General features: G+C 32.1%; 1 protein-coding gene across 1 annotated transcript in view; it reads right to left on the minus strand.

The window, feature by feature from the left end:
* Window positions 1-26,611, minus strand: part of LOC142317891 (pickpocket protein 19-like) — a 90,021-nt gene that overhangs the window by 24,046 nt on the left and 39,364 nt on the right. The window contains exons 6-8 of the mRNA XM_075354431.1: window positions 21,605-21,779; window positions 16,273-16,546; window positions 16,072-16,131 (exon numbers count right to left, since the gene is read on the minus strand). Of these exons, the coding sequence (XP_075210546.1) occupies window positions 16,072-16,131; window positions 16,273-16,546; window positions 21,605-21,779 (509 nt within the window). The remainder of the gene's footprint in view (window positions 1-16,071; window positions 16,132-16,272; window positions 16,547-21,604; window positions 21,780-26,611) is intronic.

A 26,611-nucleotide genomic window follows, 5' to 3' on the forward strand; every position in this document is an offset into this window, starting at 1 on the left:
AACTTGAAACTGTTATTCCAGCAGTACTCCTAAACATACTGGGAATGTATATAATAGCTGATTCTAAAAAAATATTCATGAAATATAAATAAAAACGATATAACCAATGGGTTACTTTCATAAAAAGCAGAATTATTATAAAAAAAAAATATTATTGATTTATCACACCGAGTTAATACTCATGAAGAGAATGAAATGTGAAATAAACACGGTAAGCGATTGTAATCCTCAAAACTGTATTCCATAAAATATTCATTACCTATACATTGCAAAAAGTAGGCGTAACTGAATCCAATTAACTTTCATCTCCATCAAAATGGAACTTTTGTGAAGAATAACAAAACTGAATTTTCCAGATAAGTCGGGATACGCCTATTTCTAACCGATCACAATATCTTATTTTTTATCTAACATTAATGAAAGCATTTGACCAATCACAGCAAGGATTTTTTTGTGTTCAGTTAGAGTGCGCTAGATTCCGGCTAATCATAAGAATGAAAGCTTCGTTTAAATCGGAATACACAAACCCCAGACCGATCACAATACGTAATTATTTTAACCAATCGCAATACTGAACCGTGCTGATACCATATTTTAAAGTAATATTACCTTCATTTTTATCATTCATAAGATTGTGTACATATAATCACTCAGATAAACGATCAGTTTTGCCTTACCAATATACAGAATTACTTTTAATACCATTAAATACAATTTTCCGATAAGGCTGAATGAAGTGTTAAAATACTTATAATTAACGCTTATAATTAGAACGAATTATACATGTACTTTGGTTTTTTTTTTCAGTACGACTTTATTATTATAAAATCTGCTACCTCTACAGGTTGAGTTCCTTTTGTTATTTATAAATTAGATGTTATTTTATCTTCGATCTTAATTAAGTCTTTAGGCGGTTTGATTTTGTTTATGCTCACAACCTTTATACAGAAATGTACAAATTGTTTTTTGCATTTATGTAAGTTTTTGAAAGCTATTTTTGTTTTCTCGCTTGGTTTCGTGTATATCTTTATATATATGTCGGAGAATAAAGTACAGTGGAGTATCTTCCGACAAAACGATGAGAATATTCTTTAGAATATCTGTATTTTTAGTAGTTTTAAGAAATGTACTATTACTTGTAATATTTTGTAAAATAAGGTTTAAATTGTTTTATTGCGGTAGGCTTAGGCCTAGGTAGGCACATGGTTGTCAACGTAGTCGGGATCCCAGGACGATAGGGGTATCATAAAATTAATAAGGAAAAGGAAATATGCAGTAGGCATATTATTTGAGAATATTGAGAAAAGGCAGTCTTGCTTTGGAACCCAGATCGAACAGACGTCCTGGTGATCGCGAATTCGTTATTTCCCTGAGCCTCGGTCTATCGCAAGTTGTTTTAATATTATTTGAATTCTAAATTAAATTAATCTTATATTATAATTCGTGTACTACTGAGTTATTGATAAGTGATAATTATCATTTGTAATTATTTCATTGTACGAGTTACCTACTCATTTTTATTAATTGAACTTTATTATAATCTTATATATTCTCCACTTGTAATAATAAAAATGAGTGAAACACAAAACGTTGAATCCCTGACAAATCTCCTCGCCTCTCCGACATATATATATATATATATATATATATATATATATATATGTTTCTTGTGTGCGTGTGTATGAAAGTGAACTCCTCCTAAACGGCTGGACTGATTTTGATGAAATTTTGTGTATGTTCAAGGGGATTCGAGAATGATTTAGATTCACAATTTGGTGCACTGGAAAATGTTTTTTTAAATTAATTTTTATTTATAAGTAGTTGTTGATTTTGGAATGTTTTACATTGGATCCGGCAGACTGCACTACCATCGCAGTATCGAGCATTCAATAATATTCTGTTTTAATTTTAGTTTGTCCCGACAGTTGGTGCTGCGATCAAATTGAGAAAAATATTTCGTAATTTTATGTTATTATTGTGTTACAAAAAATCGCGTGAAAACAGTTTTTTAATAAATAAGAGGCTAATAAATCAAATGGAAATGTAAACAAAGGAAAACCAATCAGATCAATGCAAGATGGCCGCTGTCAAACACAACGACCAATCACAAAGAGCCCGTATGGCCGTTGCCAATGTAAACAAAATCACTACTGATTAAGTAACAAGTAGGCAGCACTGCGATCGCGTTTAGAATTGTGCGTGTATAGAGAAATATTATATTACTATTTATTGGAATAACGTTTTAAAGTGTAAATAAAAAAATATACATTGTGCAAATTTGTAAGGTACAGTATTGAAGTGAAAATGTTTTTTTAAATTTATTTATGTGTTGCTGATCTTGGTATGGTTAAGGTTCACAATTGGGTCCGGTAGGCAGAGCTGCGATCGCGTTTTAGAAGTTTTTTTTTAATTTTTGGTTTATCAGTCAAACCCGGTAGTTGGTGCTGCGATCGGATTCTAGGAATTTTTTTTATTTTGTTGCTTTTTTGCATATCAGTTACTTGCATCGTAGCTTAGTGTTGTTTTTACGTTAAAATTCGTATTTAGAGAATAGTTGGAATTAAATCCGATAGGTAGTGCTGTTCTGACAATTGGATTTATTTACATTCTGAATTTTATAAAGTTAAAGGTGAAATTTTATAAGGTTCCGTAATGTTCAGTATTGATTGTAATGATTTTGCAGCCACAACACTTTTCGTTAAAAAAAAAATTATTTTCCACCGAATACTGTGATTAGAGAGTGGTGTGAATTAAATCCGATAGGTAGTGCTGTTGTTTTGCCATTTGGATTTATTTACATTCTGACTTTTATAAAGTGAAAGGTTAAATTTTGTTAAATTGCTAATGTTCAGTTTTTTAAGGTTTTATGAAACTTTCAATTGTTGTCATTTAATCTGTATGTATACTCAGATCTAGAAATAGTGAAGCATTGCCGAGTCTGCTAGAATTGCGCGCTTATTGAGAATATTATATTATATTATATTATTATTTATTGAAATAACGTTATAAAGTTTAATTAAAAAATGTACATTCTGCAAATTTGTAAGGTGCAGTATTGAAGTGAGTATTTTACATGATTTTTCATGAATTGTAATGATGTATACACGTGCATTCAATAACAATCAACTTAACCTACAAATTTAAATTGTCAGTTCTCATTTGATTCTATGCAACTTATGAAGTATTGAACGGCTCTTTGAAAATAAAAATTTACAATTATCTAAAATTTGGTAAAATAGATGTTAAAATAAAGAACGAGAAAAATGATAAAAATTTCTACTAAAATTTTAACTACGTTGCTTTTTTACAGTGCTTCAATTTTTTTATTAATTGATTAATTAAGCTGTTACATGATTATGAAACATCAAAATTATTAAATAAAAAAAAAATATGTAGGAGGTACTTTTTTAGAATGATGTTAAGTGAAAATTAGAAGCAATGTGGATGAAAATTACACCAATTACACCGATTATTAATTTTACGACGTTTGAATTTTTTAATTCAATTTTTATCGGACATCTCAATATTTAGTGAAAATAAATATTAACCATACTACACATAATTAATCAATAAACCCATTACAATAATACAACAATCACAAACTGATAATAACATACTAATAAGTCATTTTAATGAAATTTAGAACACATTCCTGCTAATTTTAACTTAATTAAGTTACTTATATTTATGTGTGTGCATTTATTACAGAATAATGCCGCGTCAGGACAACGTCTGTCGGGTCCGCTAGTCTATCTATAGATTGCTGCTATTCAAACTGAGCTGAGAGTACGTTTTAGTGATACAATATTAAATTTGCCATTTTTTGTCTCAATTCCATGTCGTTTTGTCGAAATCGGAGAATTTTTCCTGTACTAGTCATATGCAAAGAAATTGTCACCAGCAGAATTTTTCCATCCTAATTACGCTGACATTTACACTAGAATTCACAATTTTATTGTGAATTTAGGCATATCTCTAAAAGTAAAGACTGCTGGGAAAATTACGAGAAGATGTCGGCTGTGTTACAGCTGTGTTAATCCGTTCCACACAAAAACCAAGATCATCAATTTAATAATCGATGTTGCCTACTCCACCTGAAAAAATATCATGATCTCCCAAGGGGTTGTACAAAATATGAGCGCCTGCTGAAAGGAGTAGATATTCATCTTCGAAGTGTTCTATTTTTAGTATTAATGGGAAATTTTTTTACAAAAAGTATCGTTTCAAGGAGAACATATTATATTCAGAAAATCTATCCATTGACTCATAGACATCACATAAAAATATATTATCTTCCATATTAGGGCTGTAGATAATGAAATTGTGGTGGAAAATGTTGTTTGTCTCAACAAACAACAAAAAACAACATAAAATTTCTGCGAAATTTTATGAAGAAATTTTTCTTTTTTATCATCGAACCTAGTTTCCTCATCCTTGATCCCTTTTCACCCAGTATTGATGCTTTGCGTTTGGATCGGGTCAATGTTAAGATCACTGACAGGACCTATGGTACTGGGGTGTCCTTGTGGCCATCAGGTGAGAACTGATCTATGCGAATACAAGAACTCTGTTTTCTTATTATTTTTTGGATTATAAGCCTAACGATTGGAGTGCTCATTGGATTTTTATCCTAAAATGCAATAATTATTATGCACAATTTTTATTTTGTATATTGTGTCCTGACTATTTCCATTAAATTTTGTATTTGAATCTTCTCACGTATGAAGTGGGCCATTTGAAGGATTGTTGCAGGGTTAATTTTACAGAAGAAAAAAGTTTAAGTAAACTTTTTCTGTATACGTTTAGAAAAAATATATCGCTAATTTGTATACAAAATAAAAAAAAACAAAAAAAAACAGTTTAACTCAAAAAATTGATTTTCCTTTTCTGTTAGAAATTATCATGAGATAACCAGTAGAACACATAAAAAAAAAATTATAATTTAGTTTTTATTTAAAATATGTAATCTTATACAAGATTACATATGGCGCTGGAGTTAAGATATTTAGAAAAATAGTATTTACGGACTGATTTGGCTTATATTCAAAATATGTATTAATTACGTGAAAAGAAAAATATTTGCAAAAACTATACCCGCTAGGTGGCACCGGTGTAAAGATATTTATGAAACAAACAAATAAATATACAGGACTTTTTCTTCTATGTATATAAAAGGCAATGTTCGTATATGTGTCCGCTATAGACTAAAAACTACTGGACCAATTTACGTGCGGGGAAAAGGGGAAACACAGAAAAATAAGAAAGGGGAAATATTGAAAATGGAAAATGGAGGTCTTTGACCTAGGCAGAATCATTTAGTGTGTTTTTTATTTAGTAATAAAGTTTAAGTGTCATGAACCGTTGTGATCGATAGCTTCTAAAAATGCCAATAGCATGCAGAAAATTTACATCCAAACCAATTTTTACTTAAAACACACTGAGTTATATTTTATAACTAGCAGACCCGGCAATGCTTCGCTATTGTTAGATTTGACTTTGCATATGACTAGTACAGGAAAAATTCTCCGATTTCGACAAAACGACATGGAATTGAGACAAAAAATGGCAAATTTAATATTGTATCACTAAAACGTACTCTCAGCTCAGTTTGAATAGCAGCAATCTATAGATAGACTAGCGGACCCGACAGACGTTGTCCTGACGCGGCATTATTCTGTAATAAATGCACACACATAAATATAAGTAACTTAATTAAGTTAAAATTAGCAGGAATGTGTTCTAAATTTCATTAAAATGACTTATTAGTATGTTATTATCAGTTTGTGATTGTTGTATTATTGTAATGGGTTTATTGATTAATTATGTGTAGTATGGTTAATATTTATTTTCACTAAATATTGAGATGTCCGATAAAAATTGATTTAAAAATTCAAACGTCGTAAAATTAATAATCGGTGTAATTGGTGTAATTTTCATCCACATTGCTTCTAATTTTCACTTAACATCATTCTAAAAAAGTACCTCCTACATATTTTTTTTTTATTTAATAATTTTGATGTTTCATAATCATGTAACAGCTTAATTAATCAATTAATAAAAAAATTGAAGCACTGTAAAAAAGCAACGTAGTTAAAATTTTAGTAGAAATTTTTATCATTTTTCTCGTTCTTTATTTTAACATCTATTTTACCAAATTTTAGATAATTGTAAATTTTTATTTTCAAAGAGCCGTTCAATACTTCATAAGTTGCATAGAATCAAATGAGAACTGACAATTTAAATTTGTAGGTTAAGTTGATTGTTATTGAATGCACGTGTATACATCATTACAATTCATGAAAAATCATGTAAAATACTCACTTCAATACTGCACCTTACAAATTTGCAGAATGTACATTTTTTAATTAAACTTTATAACGTTATTTCAATAAATAATAATATAATATAATATAATATTCTCAATAAGCGCGCAATTCTAGCAGACTCGGCAATGCTTCACTATTTCTAGATCTGAGTATACATACAGATTAAATGACAACAATTGAAAGTTTCATAAAACCTTAAAAAACTGAACATTAGCAATTTAACTAAATTTAACCTTTCACTTTATAAAAGTCAGAATGTAAATAAATCCAAATGGCAAAACAACAGCACTACCTATCGGATTTAATTCACACCACTCTCTAATCACAGTATTCGGTGGAAAATAATTTTTTTTTAACGAAAAGTGTTGTGGCTGCAAAATCATTACAATCAATACTGAACATTACGGAACCTTATAAAATTTCACCTTTAACTTTATAAAATTCAGAATGTAAATAAATCCAATTGTCAGAACAGCACTACCTATCGGATTTAATTCCAACTATTCTCTAAATACGAATTTTAACGTAAAAACAACACTAAGCTACGATGCAAGTAACTGATATGCAAAAAAGCAACAAAATAAAAAAAATTCCTAGAATCCGATCGCAGCACCAACTACCGGGTTTGACTGATAAACCAAAAATTAAAAAAAAACTTCTAAAACGCGATCGCAGCTCTGCCTACCGGACCCAATTGTGAACCTTAACCATACCAAGATCAGCAACACATAAATAAATTTAAAAAAACATTTTCACTTCAATACTGTACCTTACAAATTTGCACAATGTATATTTTTTTATTTACACTTTAAAACGTTATTCCAATAAATAGTAATATAATATTTCTCTATACACGCACAATTCTAAACGCGATCGCAGTGCTGCCTACTTGTTACTTAATCAGTAGTGATTTTGTTTACATTGGCAACGGCCATACGGGCTCTTTGTGATTGGTCGTTGTGTTTGACAGCGGCCATCTTGCATTGATCTGATTGGTTTTCCTTTGTTTACATTTCCATTTGATTTATTAGCCTCTTATTTATTAAAAAACTGTTTTCACGCGATTTTTTGTAACACAATAATAACATAAAATTACGAAATATTTTTCTCAATTTGATCGCAGCACCAACTGTCGGGACAAACTAAAATTAAAACAGAATATTATTGAATGCTCGATACTGCGATGGTAGTGCAGTCTGCCGGATCCAATGTAAAACATTCCAAAATCAACAACTACTTATAAATAAAAATTAATTTAAAAAAACATTTTCCAGTGCACCAAATTGTGAATCTAAATCATTCTCGAATCCCCTTGAACATACACAAAATTTCATCAAAATCAGTCCAGCCGTTTAGGAGGAGTTCACTTTCATACACACGCACACAAGAAATATATATATATATATATATATATATATATATGTCGGAGAGGCGAGGAGATTTGTCAGGGATTCAACGTTTTGTGTTTCACTCATTTTTATTATTACAAGTGGAGAGTATATAAGATTATAATAAAGTTCAATTAATAAAAATGAGTAGGTAACTCGTACAATGAAATAATTACAAATGATAATTATCACTTATCAATAACTCAGTAGTACACGAATTATAATATAAGATTAATTTAATTTAGAATTCAAATAATATTAAAACAACTTGCGATAGACCGAGGCTCAGGGAAATAACGAATTCGTGATCACCAGGACGTCTGTTCGATCTGGGTTCCAAAGCAAGACTGCCTTTTCTCAATAGTCTCAAATAATATGCCTACTGCATATTTCCTTTTCCTTATTAATTTTATGATACCCCTATCGTCCTGGGATCCCGACTACGTTGACAACCATGTGCCTACCTAGGCCTAAGCCTACCGCAATAAAACAATTTAAACCTTATTTTACAAAATATTACAAGTAATAGTACATTTCTTAAAACTACTAAAAATACAGATATTCTAAAGAATATTCTCATCGTTTTGTCGGAAGATACTCCACTGTACTTTATTCTCCGACACGGCCATTCTGACAATCACACGCCCTCGGGTGTATCTAAAACATTGAGTTACAGTGGTATTTTAATTTTTGTTTTCAACTGACCTCTGTCATTATAAACCATTTTACAATAGTTAAAGTACAAAAGATAGATTCAGAAGTCCTCTCGAGTAACAGAAATCCATTAATTATTCATTATCCTAAAGAGTCATCGTACAGTACTCAAGAGATCGAAAAGCCGTCAATCATTATTCCTTATCATTTAACTGTCAAATAAGATTTTATTTCCTCCACCAATAGACCTCTGCACTATCTCTAGGCTACCCTGTATGCCACATACAGTATCATACATATTCTGTAGTTGCCACAACTACCTGCCCGACACATCATCAGGTGCCCATCGCGCCCTGATCAAACTAACATTAGCCACTAATTTAGTTTGCAGTTACGACTACACACTGATGCATGTGCGAAAAATAAAAATGCCAGGTCCACGACCTGCTGCCAGCCATTAGTGCATTGCGTCATTGGTGGTCTCTTTTTAAACCATAGTCCCTGTTTCAGGACCAACATCAACAGTCTCCTCGGCACAACTTTCATTGTCCGAGGAAACATCCAACTCATTAGGAATATAATTCTCAGGCATTTCTCTCAACTTATCATGACTATACTTATAACTTCTACTACTACTTAAAGATTTTAGTGTGTACCTGTCGTTATCAAGTAATTCTGTTACTACGAATGGACCTCTAAATTTCCTATCGAGTTTCGTTTGATTACGTTCTTCGTTCTTAATCAAAACGTGATCTCCTATTTTAAACTTATTAACCTTCGCTTTATTTTTATCAAATCTAATCTTCTCATAATTAGCATTTTCCTCTATACTTTCAATCGCTCGTTGTCTTACATTAGAGATATCAATTTCATTTTCGTTGTCATCAACTAACAACCCGTAAGGTCTTGCCTTCTTACCAATTAATAATTCTAACGCACTAGATTTGGTAATACGATTCGCGGTTGAGTTTAAAGCTAGCTGAACTTCACCAATGGCGTCTTTCCATGGACGATTATTAGACTCAACAGCAGTGAACATATTTTTTAACGTACTCATTACACGCTCTACTTGACCATTTGCCCTACTAGTACCTGTAGCTATTAAATGTAAATTAATATTTAAAGATTTACAAAAGTCTTTAAAATCTTTCCCAGTAAAACATCTACCTTGATCGGCAATTACACGAGCGGGAACTCCCAATATAAATATTGAAGCCTTTAAAGCTTTAATAACACTATTACAGTCAATTTTTCTGGTGTGATGTAAATAAACATATTTGGTAAAACCATCTATAATAACAATAATGTATTCTTTAGTATTATTTTTACCGCTCAATTTACCTGTAATATCTATATGCACAGTATGCCAAGGTATGCGGGTCTTAGGGATGGGATGTAATTCAGCTTGAATTTTACCTGACTGAGCTTTAGAGAGTTTACAAGTAATACAATTGTCAACAAATTTACGTACGTATTTAGACATACCTTCAAACCAGTAATACTCATAAACCTTATCGAGTGTTTTATCCCAACCTAAGTGCATAACAGATTCATGTACATGGTTAATGACGGACCACCGAAATGCTCTGGGTACAATCGGCAAACAAAGGGTTTCGCCTTTTCTCTGTATTTTCCGTTATAGCGTACCGGCTTTAATTTCATAAGATTTTAAGAGATCTTCCGATAGCTCATCGCTTTGCAATTTGGTGACTATTTCCGAAATTTCCGAGTCACGCTGTTGTTCAGCAAGAAGCCAATCAACCGATATTTCCGCGAGGTTAACGCGTTTCTCTTCAATTTTATTAACCTGTTTTGGTAAATCGGACAAAGGGTTTCGAGAGAAGAAATCCGCGTGCGACATACGTTTGCCTTCTCTATAAACTATATCGAACTGAAAAGCCTGTAAATAAGCCCACCACCTATGGACTCTATCATTAAGATCAATCTTATTTTGAGAAGATTTCAATGAATTACAATCAGTTACAACAGTAAATTGTCGTCCATGCAAGTAATGCCGAAAATGTTTAATAGATTTAACAACGGCCATAGTTTCGAGTTCGTAAGAATGATACCTGGACTCGGCTGGGCTTGTCCTTTTACTAAAGTATTCAATAACTTTATTTTTACCGTCTACTTTATGCATGAGTATTGCTCCGTACCCATCGGAACTAGCATCGGTATGCAGTTCTATAGGATAATCCGGGTCAAAGATAATTAAGACGGGTTCGTTGGTCAAAGTATGAATTACTTTTTGTCGGGCGTTTTCATGTGTCTCAGTCCACTCAATATATTTTTTACCTGAGGTAAGAGCATATAATGGTTTCATGATTTGTGAAAACTTAGGGACAAACCGTCGGAAATAAGATGCAAGGCCAATAAACTGTCTAAGCTGAGTAACGGTCCTTGCAGCGGGTAACATTGTTAAAGAGTTTATTTTACGAGGGTTTGGACGAACTTGTCCTTCTTGAATCTCATACCCAAGGTATGAAACAGATGTTTTGAGAAAAGAACATTTTGAAAAATTAAATGAGAATCCCGCATCTATAAGAATTTTTAATACCACTCGAAGGCCAATAAACTGTCTAAGCTGAGTAACGGTCCTTGCAGCGGGTAACATTGTTAAAGAGTTTATTTTACGAGGGTTTGGACGAACTTGTCCTTCTTGAATCTCATACCCAAGGTATGAAACAGATGTTTTGAGAAAAGAACATTTTGAAAAATTAAATGAGAATCCCGCATCTATAAGAATTTTTAATACCACTCGAAGTCTTTCAAACGCTTCTTCTATCGTATCTGCAATTATCAGTACATCGTCTAGATAAACTACAACGAAAGTGTACGCGAGCTCACCCAATGCCTTTAAAATTGCTCTTTGAAAAACCGAAGGAGCATTTTTCAAGCCGAATGGCATTGTTAAAAATTCAAATTGACCATCAGGAGTAACAAATGCCGTACGTTCTATAGATTCCGAATGTATAGGAATTTGATGGAAACCACTGGCCATATCTAAACTAATGTAGAATTTAGCCTTTCTAAGTCTCGGTATTTGATCTAAAATAAGTGGCAAAGGAAATTTGTCTGCAACTGTATTTTTATTTAATTCACGATAATCGACACATAAACGATCCGATCCGTCCTTTTTCTTGACTAGTAAGATAGGACTAGCAAACGGTGAATTGCTAGGACGAATAACATTAGCTTCAAGTAACTCATTTATTCTTTCTCTAACTATTTGTCTCTCTTCTACACTAAGTCTATATGGTCTTCTCTGTACCGTAACGTTTGTATCTATTAAACGTATGTCAAGTTCACCACTGTTGACGCGAGTACGAGGAAAACCCGTAATAAAAGAACTTTCATACTCTTTTAAGATTGAAACTAATCTTATTTTATCATTTTTATCAACATCTGTATCAACATTATCAAAATTTATAATTTCGAATTTACTACATTCATTTACTACTTTAGATTTACAGATTTTAAAATTATTTTGAGAAATATTTACTTCAAAACCCAAGCTCAAAATTTCTCGACCAATTAAAATATTATAACTCAAATATTCATCTGGGACAACGTGAAAAAGGATCTCTAATGTAAACAAATCCATAATTACAATAGATAAAATTTGCATGCTACAATTTACTACAACATTTCCGATGCCTTTCAAAATTATTAATTCATTAATTCTACGTCCAGAAAACTTAATCGCTATCGATTCCTTTATTAATGAGCATTCCGCTCCTGAATCAAAACAATATGGAAACGACTCACCAAGATGGTTTAGAATACCAGTAGGAGCTGCAACTGTGCAAAGATTCACACGGCGTTCGACGCTACCATTCTCCTTGTTGTTCCCTGGACCGCTACGGCTGCTACCTGGAGCCGTACAGTTTGGCGCAATATGACCAGCTACCCCACATTTGAAACACGTCACATTGCGCGATGAAGAGGATGATTCTTTGGAGCCACGATGGTTACTGCTTTGCTCCGCTTGCTTCTTCTTAAGTTTAGGACACTCAAACTTTTTGTGACCTATTTCCCCACAGAAATAGCACTTCCCTGAAGCTGCTGGCTTAAAACGCTTCAAATCGGATGTAGATGAGTTATCTGAAGCTGATATTGGTCTTTTTCGGGTGTAGGAAAAGCCTCGCATTTCGCTCAAAAATTCGGCTTCCGTTTTGATGTCGCTAGTTAATGCTACGCGCTCCACTCGATTATCAATATGGGTCAATCGCGCAAGCACAACCGCATTAACTATTTCGTCAACTGTTAAAGACCTCCAGCGGGCCTTTAGCGATGATCGAAGTCGAATGCCAAAGGCGCCGACACTTCATCCTTGGTTGGTGCCTCCTGATGAATTTTCAGCACAACCGCTGTCGCAGTTTCTTGTCCCCCGAAGCGTGACACAAAAGTTCTTTTAATTGAGGCCACTGTATACCCGGAATTGCCACTTGGGATAGCCACTGAGCTGCTAAGCCTTCCAAAGCTTTACTAAGCGCAGATATCAATTCACTGCCTTGAAGAGGATTTTCTAATAGACACAGTTCTGCTGCAAAGCACCAAGCAACAGAATCCGATCCCGCACTCTCTGGATTAAATCGTGGTAACGCAACACTTTTCTTTGTCGATAATGGCTTTTGCATACAACACTTCATAAACTCAAACAATGTATTCCACTGATCAGGTGATGGACCAGATGGAGACGATCCCACTTCTGATGTCGGAGAGGCGAGGAGATTTGTCAGGGATTCAACGTTTTGTGTTTCACTCATTTTTATTATTACAAGTGGAGAATATATAAGATTATAATAAAGTTCAATTAATAAAAATGAGTAGATAACTCGTACAATGAAATAATTACAAATGATAATTATCACTTATCAATAACTCAGTAGTACACGAATTATAATATAAGATTAATTTAATTTAGAATTCAAATAATATTAAAACAACTTGCGATAGACCGAGGCTCAGGGAAATAACGAATTCGCGATCACCAGGACGTCTGTTCGATCTGGGTTCCAAAGCAAGACTGCCTTTTCTCAATATTCTCAAATAATATGCCTACTGCATATTTCCTTTTCCTTATTAATTTTATGATACCCCTATCGTCCTGGGATCCCGACTACGTTGACAACCATGTGCCTACCTAGGCCTAAGCCTACCGCAATAAAACAATTTAAACCTTATTTTACAAAATATTACAAGTAATAGTACATTTCTTAAAACTACTAAAAATACAGATATTCTAAAGAATATTCTCATCGTTTTGTCGGAAGATACTCCACTGTACTTTATTCTCCGACATATATATAAAGATATACACGAAACCAAGCGAGAAAACAAAAATAGCTTTCAAAAACTTACATAAATGCAAAAAACAATTTGTACATTTCTGTATACAGGTTGTGAGCATAAACAAAATCAAACCGCCTAAAGACTTAATTAAGATCGAAGATAAAATAACATCTAATTTATAAATAACAAAAGGAACTCAACCTGTAGAGGTAGCAGATTTTATAATAATAAAGTCGTACTGAAAAAAAACCAAAGTACATGTATAATTCGTTCTAATTATAAGCGTTAATTATAAGTATTTTAACACTTCATTCAGCCTTATCGGAAAATTGTATTTAATGGTATTAAAAGTAATTCTGTATATTGGTAAGGCAAAACTGATCGTTTTCTGAGTGATTATATGTACACAATCTTATGAATGATAAAAATGAAGGTAATATTACTTTAAAATATGGTATCAGCACCGTTCAGTATTGCGATTGGTTAAAATAATTACGTATTGTGATCGGTCTGGGGTTTGTGTATTCCGATTTATCCGAAGCTTTCATTCGTATGATTAGCCGGAATCTAGCGCACTCTAACTGAACACAAAAAAAAATCATTGCTGTGATTGGTCAAATGCTTTCATTAATGTTAGATAAAAAATAATATATTGTGATCGGTTAGAAATAGGCGTATCCCGACTTATCTGGACAATTCAGTTTTGTTATTCTTCACAAAAGTTCCATGTTGATGGAGATGAAAGTTAATTGGATTCAGTTACGCCTACTTTTTGCAATGTATAGGTAATGAATATTTTATGGAATACAGTTTTTGAGGATTACAATCGCTTACCGTGTTTATTTCACATTTCATTCTGTTTATGAGTATTAACTCTGTGTGATAAATCAATAATATTTTTTTTTAATAATAATTCTGCTTTTTATGAAAGTAACCCATTGGTTATATCGTTTTTATTTATATTTCATGAATATTTTTTTAGAATCAGCTATTATATACATTCCCAGTATGTTTAGGAGTACTGCTGGAATAACAGTTTCAAGTTTTTTTTATTTGCATTTTATATTTTGGTGTGTATAAAATTGATGTGTGTAGTTTAAAGATTGATGAACCCAAAAAATAAACGGCATCAAACGAAATGTTACCAGTTCTAACATTTAAAAATTACACTGATAAACATAATTTTTGTTTCCTAACATGCGATATATCATTTTAATCTGTTTTTTTTTTATGATGAAAACGAATATGAACTCACAATCTTTCTATCACCCACCATTTTTGAAAAATTTTTTAATTTTAATTAAATTTTTTTTTCAATGTATAGTTAGCAATTTAAGCTCCTATATTGTATTTTGTTAGCTCATTTTTAATCACACATTACGACATCATATCTAATATTGAAGAATGAGCCTTCATGGACAAGATTAGTCATGTCTGTGCAGGTCAAAACATGTAGCTGAAAACACAGCTGTGTGTTGTTGTGTTAAGCACTGGATTTAGAAATGAATTAATTTTGTTCAGTCTTACTGCAGTCTTAAGTTTGCTAACAGTGCAGTGTCAAAATGCCTAGAAATTGTGTAAACAATGTGGATGCCTTTTATTATGTATGTGGTGAGTTTACCGTAAAATCAAGTAGAAAAAACATTACACCTTTAAATAAAAAAGCATACCGTTAAAGGTACTGAATATTTTATGGTCATATTTGACCATACGACGCCGTTGGTCAGCCGTCCACGTCGCAGATTTTGAATGGCCATAGGCCATTTTGAATACGCCATTCAAAATCTGCGACGTGGACGGCTGACCAACAGCGTCGTCCTGCTGTACAATAATGCATGTCCACATGTTGCGGGTCCGACACGTGATTTACTGAGAACATTTGGATAGGATATTTACGTTCACTCGCCATATAGTCCGAACTTAGCTCCTTTTGATTACCATTTGTTTAGGAAATTGAAAGAAGTTTTGAGTGGTAATCGATTCGCGGGTGACGATGAACTTGAAAATGCTGTTAATCAGTGGCTAAATAGACTGGCGGCAGAAGAATACGACAAGGGTATATTGAAGCTGGTGTATCGCTACGATAAATGTTTAATTCATGTGGCGATTATATAGAGAAGTAGTGTAAGGTATGTAGTTAAAGAGATTTAAAAAATATTTATCAAGTTTTCAGAAAAACCTTTTTAGAATGAAACGGTCTTTACTTTGAGATAACCTCCCGTAAATAGCCATTTGAGAGCAAGATCAGAGTTCCTATGGAAACACTTTTGTTACCTCTGAAATCTTATTACATGGGGTCGTATCCGAATGAAAAACAAATCTTTCGGCCAAGTTCCTACTGTCCGATCGGAGAATATAATGTTACACAGAGCCTATATATAACTTTTTGCACTTATTATACTAACCGTTATAGTCGTTGAGGCAAATAAGGCCGTCGACATCACACGGTGGATATTCTGTTGGATCTATGACAAAAAACAAACCGCAGATATTAGTGAAAAGTATTTACTTACTCTTAAAAAAATAAATTCATGCGTGTGATTATAGATCAAACCGATGTGACAAATTGTTTACTTGTTTTTTAAAATAAATACTTGTGTATTTACCCTTGGAAATGAAAAGGAAGTCAGGAGAGCAGTTACAGAAGCGTACCGCATGATCTTGCCAACAATCTTGTTGACAGTTCTTATTAACATATCGTGAATTTTCTAGGCTCTTTTTCTCAAAAGAGTAAAGGCAGCGGCGTACTGATGGAGCAAGTTTTCGAACTCTTGGTGTAGGGTATTTCGCATCTCCCCATACATTTATATCAGCGAATGTTCCGGCTGTTACTACCATGCTTCTTCCGCTCGGAAAAGCTTTCGGATCACCCACCATAACCTGGAGTCAAATAATTATTTGTAAAATAATTAAACAACAACTCATATTAATTTATTAGTTTGAAAACGTATCAGATATGTACATAAAAAGTTTCAGTAAGCTACACATAACTACATATAACGCTAAATTACTACGTCACTTTATAAATTACACAGATTCACAAATTCTGGAGAAGTAAGAATTAAAAGATTTTAGCTGAGCAATGTACGTTAAAAAAAATTAAAGACAAATAAAAATAATAATAATATAATTTTTTAAATTAAAAATTTTAATCTACATCGTTTTGTGTGCGAAAGTTTATCTTGTTTTAGTCTGAAAACTACCTTTTCCTGATTTTATATTTTATCAATTATCAGATTATTTTTCAGAATTTTCACTTAAAATTTTGTGTAATATATGTTTTGTTTTGATCGGTTTGTGTTTTTTTATATTCTGTCTAGGAATGTAAGCAGTGTGTTATTATACATAGTTTTGCGTAAATAAACATAAGTCTTTTGTGCGAACGTATAATTTTAGGTAGATTTCATAATGAAATACCTATTGTAATGAATATTATGATACGACTTCCGGAAAATTCCGATATGTCTTCGCGTTTCACATGCCCCAGACTCCAAAACCACCGTCAGTTCAATATATATATATATATATATATATATATATATATATATCACTTTATCGTTAACACGATAACTGCCGTAATTTTGCGCCAATCACTTTCAAATTGATACATAAAATATAACGACTCAAAATATCGATCGAGTTCGTTAATGGGCAAAATCGGACCATGGGGATGGAAATGGAGGAGCTTTATCGAAAAAAAAATATCGCTATAATTTTCTTATCAAGTAAAATATCGAATTCATTTAAAGTTTCTACTACTTTTTGGATAAGGGCCTAAAACTTATCTAAGTAAAGTTTTCTGATATAACTAACCGTTGGCTCACAGGGTGGAAAAAATGGGGTTTCGAAGACAAAAAAATCATACCTCCCTAACAGGCACAGTATCGAATCGATTTAAATTGGTCGTTAGTCTTCTAAACATGACCTAAAACTTTTATCTGAAACGCATTTTAATATGACTAACCATTACGGCAAGAGATGACCAAAATGCTGCTGGAACTGTAAGAAGATGGGGCTTGTCGTTTGTTAAACATGTGAAACTTTTTTCACATGCAATCGTTGTCGTATTGAGTATATTTGATGTTTTTCTCAACTTTAAGGTGGAAATCTTTTTTATCCCCTACTTAGCACCGGTGAAATCTACCTCCGCCTTCCGACGTGCCGAAAGGGATTTTTTTCCCAAAGATGCACCAAAACATGTAAGATCTCAAGTAAATGACACCATTTGGGTTATTTACCTTTTGGGTTTGGGTTTTTTTATAAACAACAGAAACAAGCGAGAATTTTTCTGGAATTCAAAATTTTTAAAAATATATACAGTTTAAAATATATAACAAGTTGGTTTCTAATTCAGCTGACCTTGAGATCCTTTCCCGCCCACTAGGATCTGCATATCTAGGATTTTTCATTCACCCAAATATTCTTTGTTACGATACGAGCAAAAATTCCAAAGTTTTAAATCCGAATTAACCGTTACAGTTACTTCTATTTATTTACTTTTATCCAGTGTAGTACAGTCTCGAAAATACGAGTTAATGACCGCAGGCCTCTCGGATTACGGAAAATATGAAGATACTATGTAATCATACGAAAGGCGGACTTAATTAACCTTATAATAAATAATATTATTAATGTTTTTGACGATCGTAAACTATATTATGTTATATAAATAAAATTATAAACTTAAGGATACCTTATTTTTTTTGCTACCACTATATTTGCTTATTTGTTTGGAAAAAATATAATCTTTTTCTTCAACATGACTCCAGTTTTTAAGAAATAAAATTTCACGTGGCATTAATTTGAGTTGCACTACTATGCAATGTAGAACGCTTTCCAAAACAAACATACGAAAATGACTACGTCTTTCTTTTCCTGTTTAGCCCCGGGAATTACCATTCAGGTATTACTTCCTGAAAGAGGATGAATGAGGATAATATGCATGAGTGTAAATGAAGTGTAGTAGTCTTGTACAGTCTCAGTTCGACCATTCCTGAGATGTGTGGTTAATTGAAACCCAACCACCAAAGAACACTGGTATCCACAATCTAGTATTCCAATACGTATTAAAATAACTGCCTTTACAAGGACTTGAAAGCTGGAACTCTGGACTTCCAAATCAGCTGATTTGGAAAGACGCTTCACCACTAGACCAACCCGGTGGGTTGAGTATGACTACGCCTGTCCGAATTTTTGTTAACGGTCATTTTCATCTTCCTCTTTACTATCTGCGTTGCTTGTTGCCCGGTGATATACCATACTTATTACGTCGTTGTCAGTAATTTCTTCTTTGCCGTCGGATCTAGGTACTCCTTAATTTATTTTTCACTTAAATTTTTCAATCTGATATTTTTTGAACTAAAATAACGAGCTCTATTCGATTTATTTATCAACTATCTTCACGAAAATTTAATTCGTCTCTTCAAAAGAAATAATATTTTTCCATGTTTTTTTAGTACTTATCTTAATTTCACACCAGTCATATGTTATCCAACAAATGACATCTTTTACGTTAATTTTTGTTTCTCAAAATCCGATCACTTTACTTGTTTTGACTCTCTTCTCCCAGGATATACGTAATCATATTTCGTTTGTAGATCTTTATTGTTTTAAAGATCCCTTAATCCGTAGTCTGCACTATTATGGGAGAAATTATATAATGGGAAAAATATGGACTATTATGGGAAAAATTTATATTTAATATCGCCGCTTCACAGTACTTCAATATCTAGATGTGATGGAACATTATCAGTTAAAAGTAATGACTTCTGAAATAGTTTTCTTTAATTTAGATACCGTTTAACTTCTACCTCAAATTCATCGATAAAACAGGCCTTAAAAATATTTCGATCTATCCAGACACTTTTCTGACCGAAATAAGAAGCCTATATATTATTCTTAAACAACAATATTTTGAAATCCCTGATTTTCTACATTTCCCTAGTACAAGAAGCCGTAATTTTCAACTCGGTCAACTCTCTGATGTGCTTAAGTAAGGCTAAATGTAATTCGTTTTTTTACATTTTTAAAATCCGGCGCTCTATTTTCTTTTGAGTGAGCTTAAAGTTTGTTTGGAAGCATTATAAAAATTCAGATCCGTTTCGAACACAACTGTAGATTTCATCTGGAGAGCACTGTTCTTCATCTATTAATTTTTAATTTTTCTCATAAATGAATCGGCTCTTTCGCTATTTGCAGAAGATCTTTCTCCACAATAAGTAACTGCCTAATGCCATATATTTCTTTTTCCTCTTGTCTTACCAAGCGATCCCGGAAGCGAAACTTTTACCATCCTGAAGTTGGTATTGAAAATATGGATCCTTTTTATACGGCCCAAAAATTGGCCAGTATTTTTTATGAACCGAAGAAAACGTATAATGCTTCGCTTATTTTTTTCAAATTCACTCTCCTTTATTCGCGATCTAGACGCGATCGTTTTCTGAAATCGTTTCGAATTATTCTAATTTTATTCGTTTGCGTCTCCAGTCACCTACAATTACGGGATTTATTCCAAGATCTTAGACAATAAATGTTTCTTAGCGTTAAATGTTTTTCTATTATCTATACCTTTGAATGTGTCAAATTTTACATTTATCGGCAATAACACGTCTTCTCTTTGAACTCATTTTACGTTAAGTTCCAATATAGACAAAAAATGTTGAATTTAAATTTATTTATGGCCGTACAGTACACAATAAAACACTCATAAAAAAGCGTAAATAAAGCTGAACGTACATTTAATTGCATCCAACGAACAACATGCGGTGCATCAGTGATATGGTAAAGAACACAATCAAGCGGCATTAATCGTGTCACTGACCGAACGCCATAATAAAATCACTTCTGAGAAATTTTATAAAATTTCTCAGAAATAAATGTCTTTTACTAAAAAATAACATAAATGAGTTTGGTCGACTCATTTCCTTCAGTAAGTTCGGATAGACACTGAGAAAATTCTATTTAGCAACAGGGTTTTAAATAGCCTTTGCAATAAAATTAAATTTTAGTTAGGCCTGTACAGCAAACGATGGGAATCAAAGTTTACAATAGGCCTATAAAAATATATTTTTTTAATAGTGTACATTTCCTTTTTTTTATAGAAATTGAAATTATCGAAGTTCGGATTATCGTGACTATAAATAATGGTAAAATATAGTAATAGTCTTAAATATAATAGTTAAGCCTTTAATATTATTAATTTTTATTAATGGTTTTACTTTTACTCATGGTTTATTGAAATACTATCAAATAATACAACCGCTTTAAAGAGTAATTATTTGTGATGAAATATGCTACAGAACAAATTTGTTGAATTGTTTGATGTTCTTATCAGGAGAAAGTTATTGTTAATTAAAAAATATCATCTTAGATACATTTAAAGTACATGACGGTTTTTTTTTCTGTTTCCTATTACGTGTAAAAATATGTTCCCTATTCACTGAGTAAATACCCATTAATTTTCTATTTGAGGGAATAAAAATAGGCGAGAGTATTTCATGTGTTTTTTTATTTTTTTATTTCAGAGTTAATTGTTTCCAGTTTTCAGTTTTATTTTATTCAATATTTTTAGATCGGATATATTTTACATTTTATTTCAGGAAGTATCCGTTTTTATTAATGCCTAATAAATGTCTTAAAATTTTTAAATAATTTCAATTATAATGCAGATTAATACATATCAAGAAAATATACTAATTGTATTTAATAATCCAAGGAACGTTTTAAAGTGAGAGTTAAACTTCACTTTACAAGATAAATAAATTTCTGCAGTTAATTCCAATCATTTTCACTTTCCTCTCTTAGTTTTTCTGATTTTCTAATTTATGTAATATTTGTTTGCCTTGCAAATAACTGTACGATCCAGAATAAATAGTAAATATTTGGATATCAGTACTAAAATTAATTTAAAGTAAGAGAGATCTAACAATAGTTTACTACCAGTACTCCAGGTTTTACAACAATATCTGGAGGCAGTTCCTGCCGTTTTGGAACGTTTATAGTTACACGCAGTCCAGTCCACGGACCCGCTCCTGCAGTTCTACGAGGTCTCAACTCACCGTTGGGAGATAGCCAGTACGGAGGGTCACTATCGAGTCCGTAGTTGTTGCTAAAACTAAATTTAAAAAAAAGAGATACGTAAACTTTAAATTACTGTATACACAAAAATGAAATAATAGACGATAATAAGTTACACTAGTCGTGAAAAATGTAAGCCATTATAATTGCAATTACAGTTAATTAATGAAGAATAGTTGTACTTGTAATTAAAACTGCTACTTCTAGAAATCCTAAACATCATAATATAAGAATTTAATTATTTTTACATATGACTAATCTACAGTGCAGTGTGCTTAAAGTAGTCCCTAGAACGGTAGTAAATGTTGCTTTTAACTATGGAGAGAAATACAATAAAATATTGGTTCTTTTAAGAATAGCCCGACTGCCAATCTTGAGTAACGTGGTATCTTCCTCTGTCACATATCTACGAGGTCTGCAAATAAAGTAAAGTAATAAAGGTCTATAAATAAAAAGGCTGGTTCAGAAAAAACATTTTACAATCCATTTATACATGGACTTTATCATCTTCGAAATAGTTTCCTTGGGAGGCCGCGCAACGCTTCTAACGGTTTTCCCACTCATCATAGCAGTGGAACTCAGAAACCGGAATATCCCTCAGACGGTCGGTTACATTTCTTTTAATGTTTTCTACTGTTCCAAAGTGGTGTTCTTTGAGGTGTTTTTTAAAGTCGGAAACAGGAAAACGTTGCAGGGACTCAAGTCAGGTGAATAAGTCGGTTGAGGAATTACAGTAATGTTTTTCTTTGCCAAAAACTCATCGATTGAGAGTGCAGTGTGAAAAGGTGCATTGTCATGATGCAGCATCCAGTTGTCTTTGATGGCTGGTCTAACGGGAGCAACTCTTTTCCGCAGTCTTTCAAGAATTTCTCGGTAAACATATTGATTTACAGTCTGTCCTGTAGACAACTCCAAAAGTCTCTGATTAGCTCAACATTGTCGTCACTGTTTGATGTTAACGGTCTTCCAGAGCATGGATCGTCCGCAACTGATTCTCAGCCATCTGTAAATGCTTTAAACCACCTAAAAGCTTGGGTTCGTGACAGAGCGTCATCTCCATACGCCCTTTTCAAATTTGAAAAAAATTATTAGTATTTTCACAAATTTTAACGCAAAACTTGATTACACAATGTTGCTCATAATTAGTATCACTCATTTTTGTCACGCATAACAAAAACTCATTTCACAAAAAGTTTGTTTACGTCTCACGTGGAAATAAAGACTAAAAATATTAGTACCTAATATAAATTAGCTGTTCATGTAACCATATTTTTACTAGTAACTTTACAGTGTTGCCACCTTGGTTGCCAAAAAAATGTAGTCTCATTACTTTATTTACAGACCTCATATATATATGTATGAATATATAATTTCCATGAGCACATCACCGGAAATATAAAATGCGACTAACAAGTTGTCCTCGACTTGTTCATCGTCATGTATAAAATACGTTACAACTTATTCCCCCCTCTTAAAGCTCTAAAGAATTGTGTATAGGTAGAATAGAGGTAGCTGGTAGTGTATGGAAATAATTTGTTTGAAAGCATTACTGAGTATTTACGCTAAATTTTCGAGTCTTGGTATAGTATAACATATGCAACCCGGTTAAGGAACAAAAGATATCACAATCGTTTTCTATAATCGAAATGATATTTTACTTGCAACAGGTTCCTGTTGAACAGAGTGATGTTGTCACTTGCAGGGCTGAAAATCTCCAGCATTCCGAAGAACTTGCTATGTCAAGCAATCGGAAAAATTTCTGTCGCTTACCTTCCGTCTCAAGAAATGCAATGTAAAACCCAACACAAATTACTTTAACTGGTAAGCTTAAGTAATAATGCTTGTTATTCTTGAGAATTTTTATCTAATTTTCGTAAATTACTTGTGTCGCATGTCAGGTTACCTTAACGTACGGTTATGGTACTTGACAGAAAAACAATAATTACTAATAGTTTCATCTACATCATAATAAAAACGTTCCCCTATTCAGTTTCATAAATTCAATTTTTACCGCTGAATTGCAAATATTCTAGTTGTCACTTTGTTATACTTTTATATGCGCATTTTTTACGTATATATCATATTTACATTTCCTAATGGCAAATATCGTATGTAAATTTTTATGCAGTGATTAATAGTATCATTAAATACGGTATAAAGTTTTTTTCAATAATCCTTTCATTATTAAAACCTTTCTTATAATGGTTTGGTACTTCATTCAACAGAAGATTATTAAAAACAGTCTAAGGTCGCCGTGAATGAACTTATTTTATATCCCGTTTCAATAAATTTAGCTCAAATTCAGTACGAACGTGTGATGTGTATACGGAATTTGTAAATGTCTTGTGAAAAATGATTTTTGGTCTTCACCAAAGTCTCTCTCTCGTTTCTATGAGGTCAATTGGTACTACACAGATACGCCCAACAGTGAAAAATTTAAATTAAGATTTTTATACTTTGAAACTATCTACTTACATATTATCTTATTTCGTAGAAGATTAATAGTTGATCGGTGTTTGTGAAAATTAATTATTATTTATTTACTGCTTCGTACATCGTTTTCTTTTCACTTCGTCGAGCGCTTTCGGAGAGATCTGAATCATTGAAGTATATCATTGATCTTACATCAATAACAAAGTTGGTAAGCATACCTCTCCGTATTTTAACTTTCATACAAGTTTTTAATCCAATATTTGAATCGGATTAAAAATACGTTTTGAGGAAGCAGCGATAATAATTGATTAAGTAGTAAGTGAATGAACATTAATTACGGTAAATAATTATATTCTACTGCTAGGTGTTATTTACTCGACTGTTTATTAATGTGTTCACGTATCTCGTGTATCAAATCTTTGTGATCCCTGAGATATTATAGAACCGTCCAAATGTAGTCATTCTCTCGATCTGCCTTAGGTGAAGTGAGGCTTAACAACGGTCTCGGTCCGTAATGTCTGCGGTTAAACGCTACGCAGCGGTAGATAGCCAGGGTATATGAACAGCTCATTAAATCCTATCCGGGTGATTTATCCCTAAAAATTTGAAGAAGATAGGATCGTGAAAAATAAATTACCACCATTAAACGAATTACGCCCGACAAAAAGATTTTCATTTTTTTCGCACGAAGACCACCTTATTACGTGTAAAATGTGTGCGTCAAAAGTTACGGCCGTAACTACAACCACAATAATTTTTTTTAAACATATTTTTATACTCGTATGAAAATAATCCCAAAATATAATTCACTATAACTACATCGCACCTATTATCAGCAGAACAACAGAACTAAAATACGTTATTGAAATAAGGGATAAAAAATATACAGTTAAATAGTTGAAAAAGTTTTGTTTATAATAAATTAAAATATTACATCTTCTCTGTGATTACCTCTTTACAGCGCATTTAAAACAGTAAAGTATTAACAAGGCACTCGGTGTAATTATATCATCGGTCTGACGCGTGGTTTAAAAGAAGGCATAACCTGTTATTATTTTTATTTTTTTTTTATCTATTTATGTATTTTCTTACGGGTAACCTTTTACTCAGAATCTACTGATGATGATTGTTTAACAACCGAAATAGCTCATTTACTTTTATTTTTATTAAAAGTTATTTTGTCGGTTTTAAGTGTAATCTTATTTTTCAGTTAGTGTTTAAATTTATACAGAACAACTACAAGGCAGTTAAGTATCTTTAACTCTCTAAAAACGATAATTTCTTAGTTTAATCTACTCTCTTCAACTACAGAAAATTACTTAATTGTTATCTAAGGTTACTTTATCCTTTAATCAGTTAAACCCGTTTTTCTTCCCTTAATGTGTTTACAAAAAAATAATAACGTACAAATACCTAATTTTTAGATTTGTAGACGACAGTGCCCAATTCATAACAAGAAAATTGTTAGATGTCATTTTACGTGAAATAAAAAATTTGGAATATATTTAGAACTGAAAAAATCCAGTAAAATCAGTAATTAATTTATTTTTTCTATTGTGTGATAACATTCGAAAGTAAAGGTAAGGTAGTAAAATAAACATAATCTAAATCTAAACAAATGTATACACGATTATAATAAATTACTGATATTCGTAAAACTGTGCGATTTAGTTTTTAGAATTGTTATGCCTTTTTTTTTCGATAAGATTATAATTAACTTGATATATTAAAATGATAATACGGGGATTTCTGTTAGCGAAGGATAACTTCGATGGACTAATGGATTAATTGTATAAGTTACGTATTCTGAAATTAGAATTACGGGGAAGAATAACTAAAAATCGAGTAATTTTTTTATGAACTGTTGGAGTACGGCCCGATCCATTTTTATTACGGCATTGCAAATTAATTAATTTAAAAAAAAGAAAGTTTTAAATCTGAATGATCCATGATTTTCTGACCCCGCGGATGAGATAAGTGATTCAAAGGCAGGGTTTATCTTTTATTTTATCAAATACTATAGTAATTGTTAGCTAGTAATTTTTAACGAACAACAATTTACAAAAATATAATATTATTTACAAATGCCAAAATTATCCAGTTACATACAGAATAATCCAAAATTCTCCTGGTACCTGTTGGGTGTAATATCTACAAACCGTTTATTATAGATGGATAACGTATCTACCTATAAATTATTTGTTTAACAGATGGGAATTTTCAGTCTAAAGATTCCGACAAATGTTTCGTACCAAAATTGTTTTAAAATTTATTTTATTTAATACTTACCATCGGTGAATAGTTTTATTAAAATATACACCTGGTTTGTAATTTTAAAAATTCTCTAAGATATGCAAAGAAATCTCAAAAACCTTTGTATGAAACTGTTATAATTTTCAGCGTTCGAAATGTGTCCCTAAAACTATTTTCAACAAA

Source organism: Lycorma delicatula, chromosome 1 (assembly GCF_047948215.1).
Source record: "Lycorma delicatula isolate Av1 chromosome 1, ASM4794821v1, whole genome shotgun sequence".
NCBI lineage: Eukaryota > Metazoa > Arthropoda > Insecta > Hemiptera > Fulgoridae > Lycorma > Lycorma delicatula.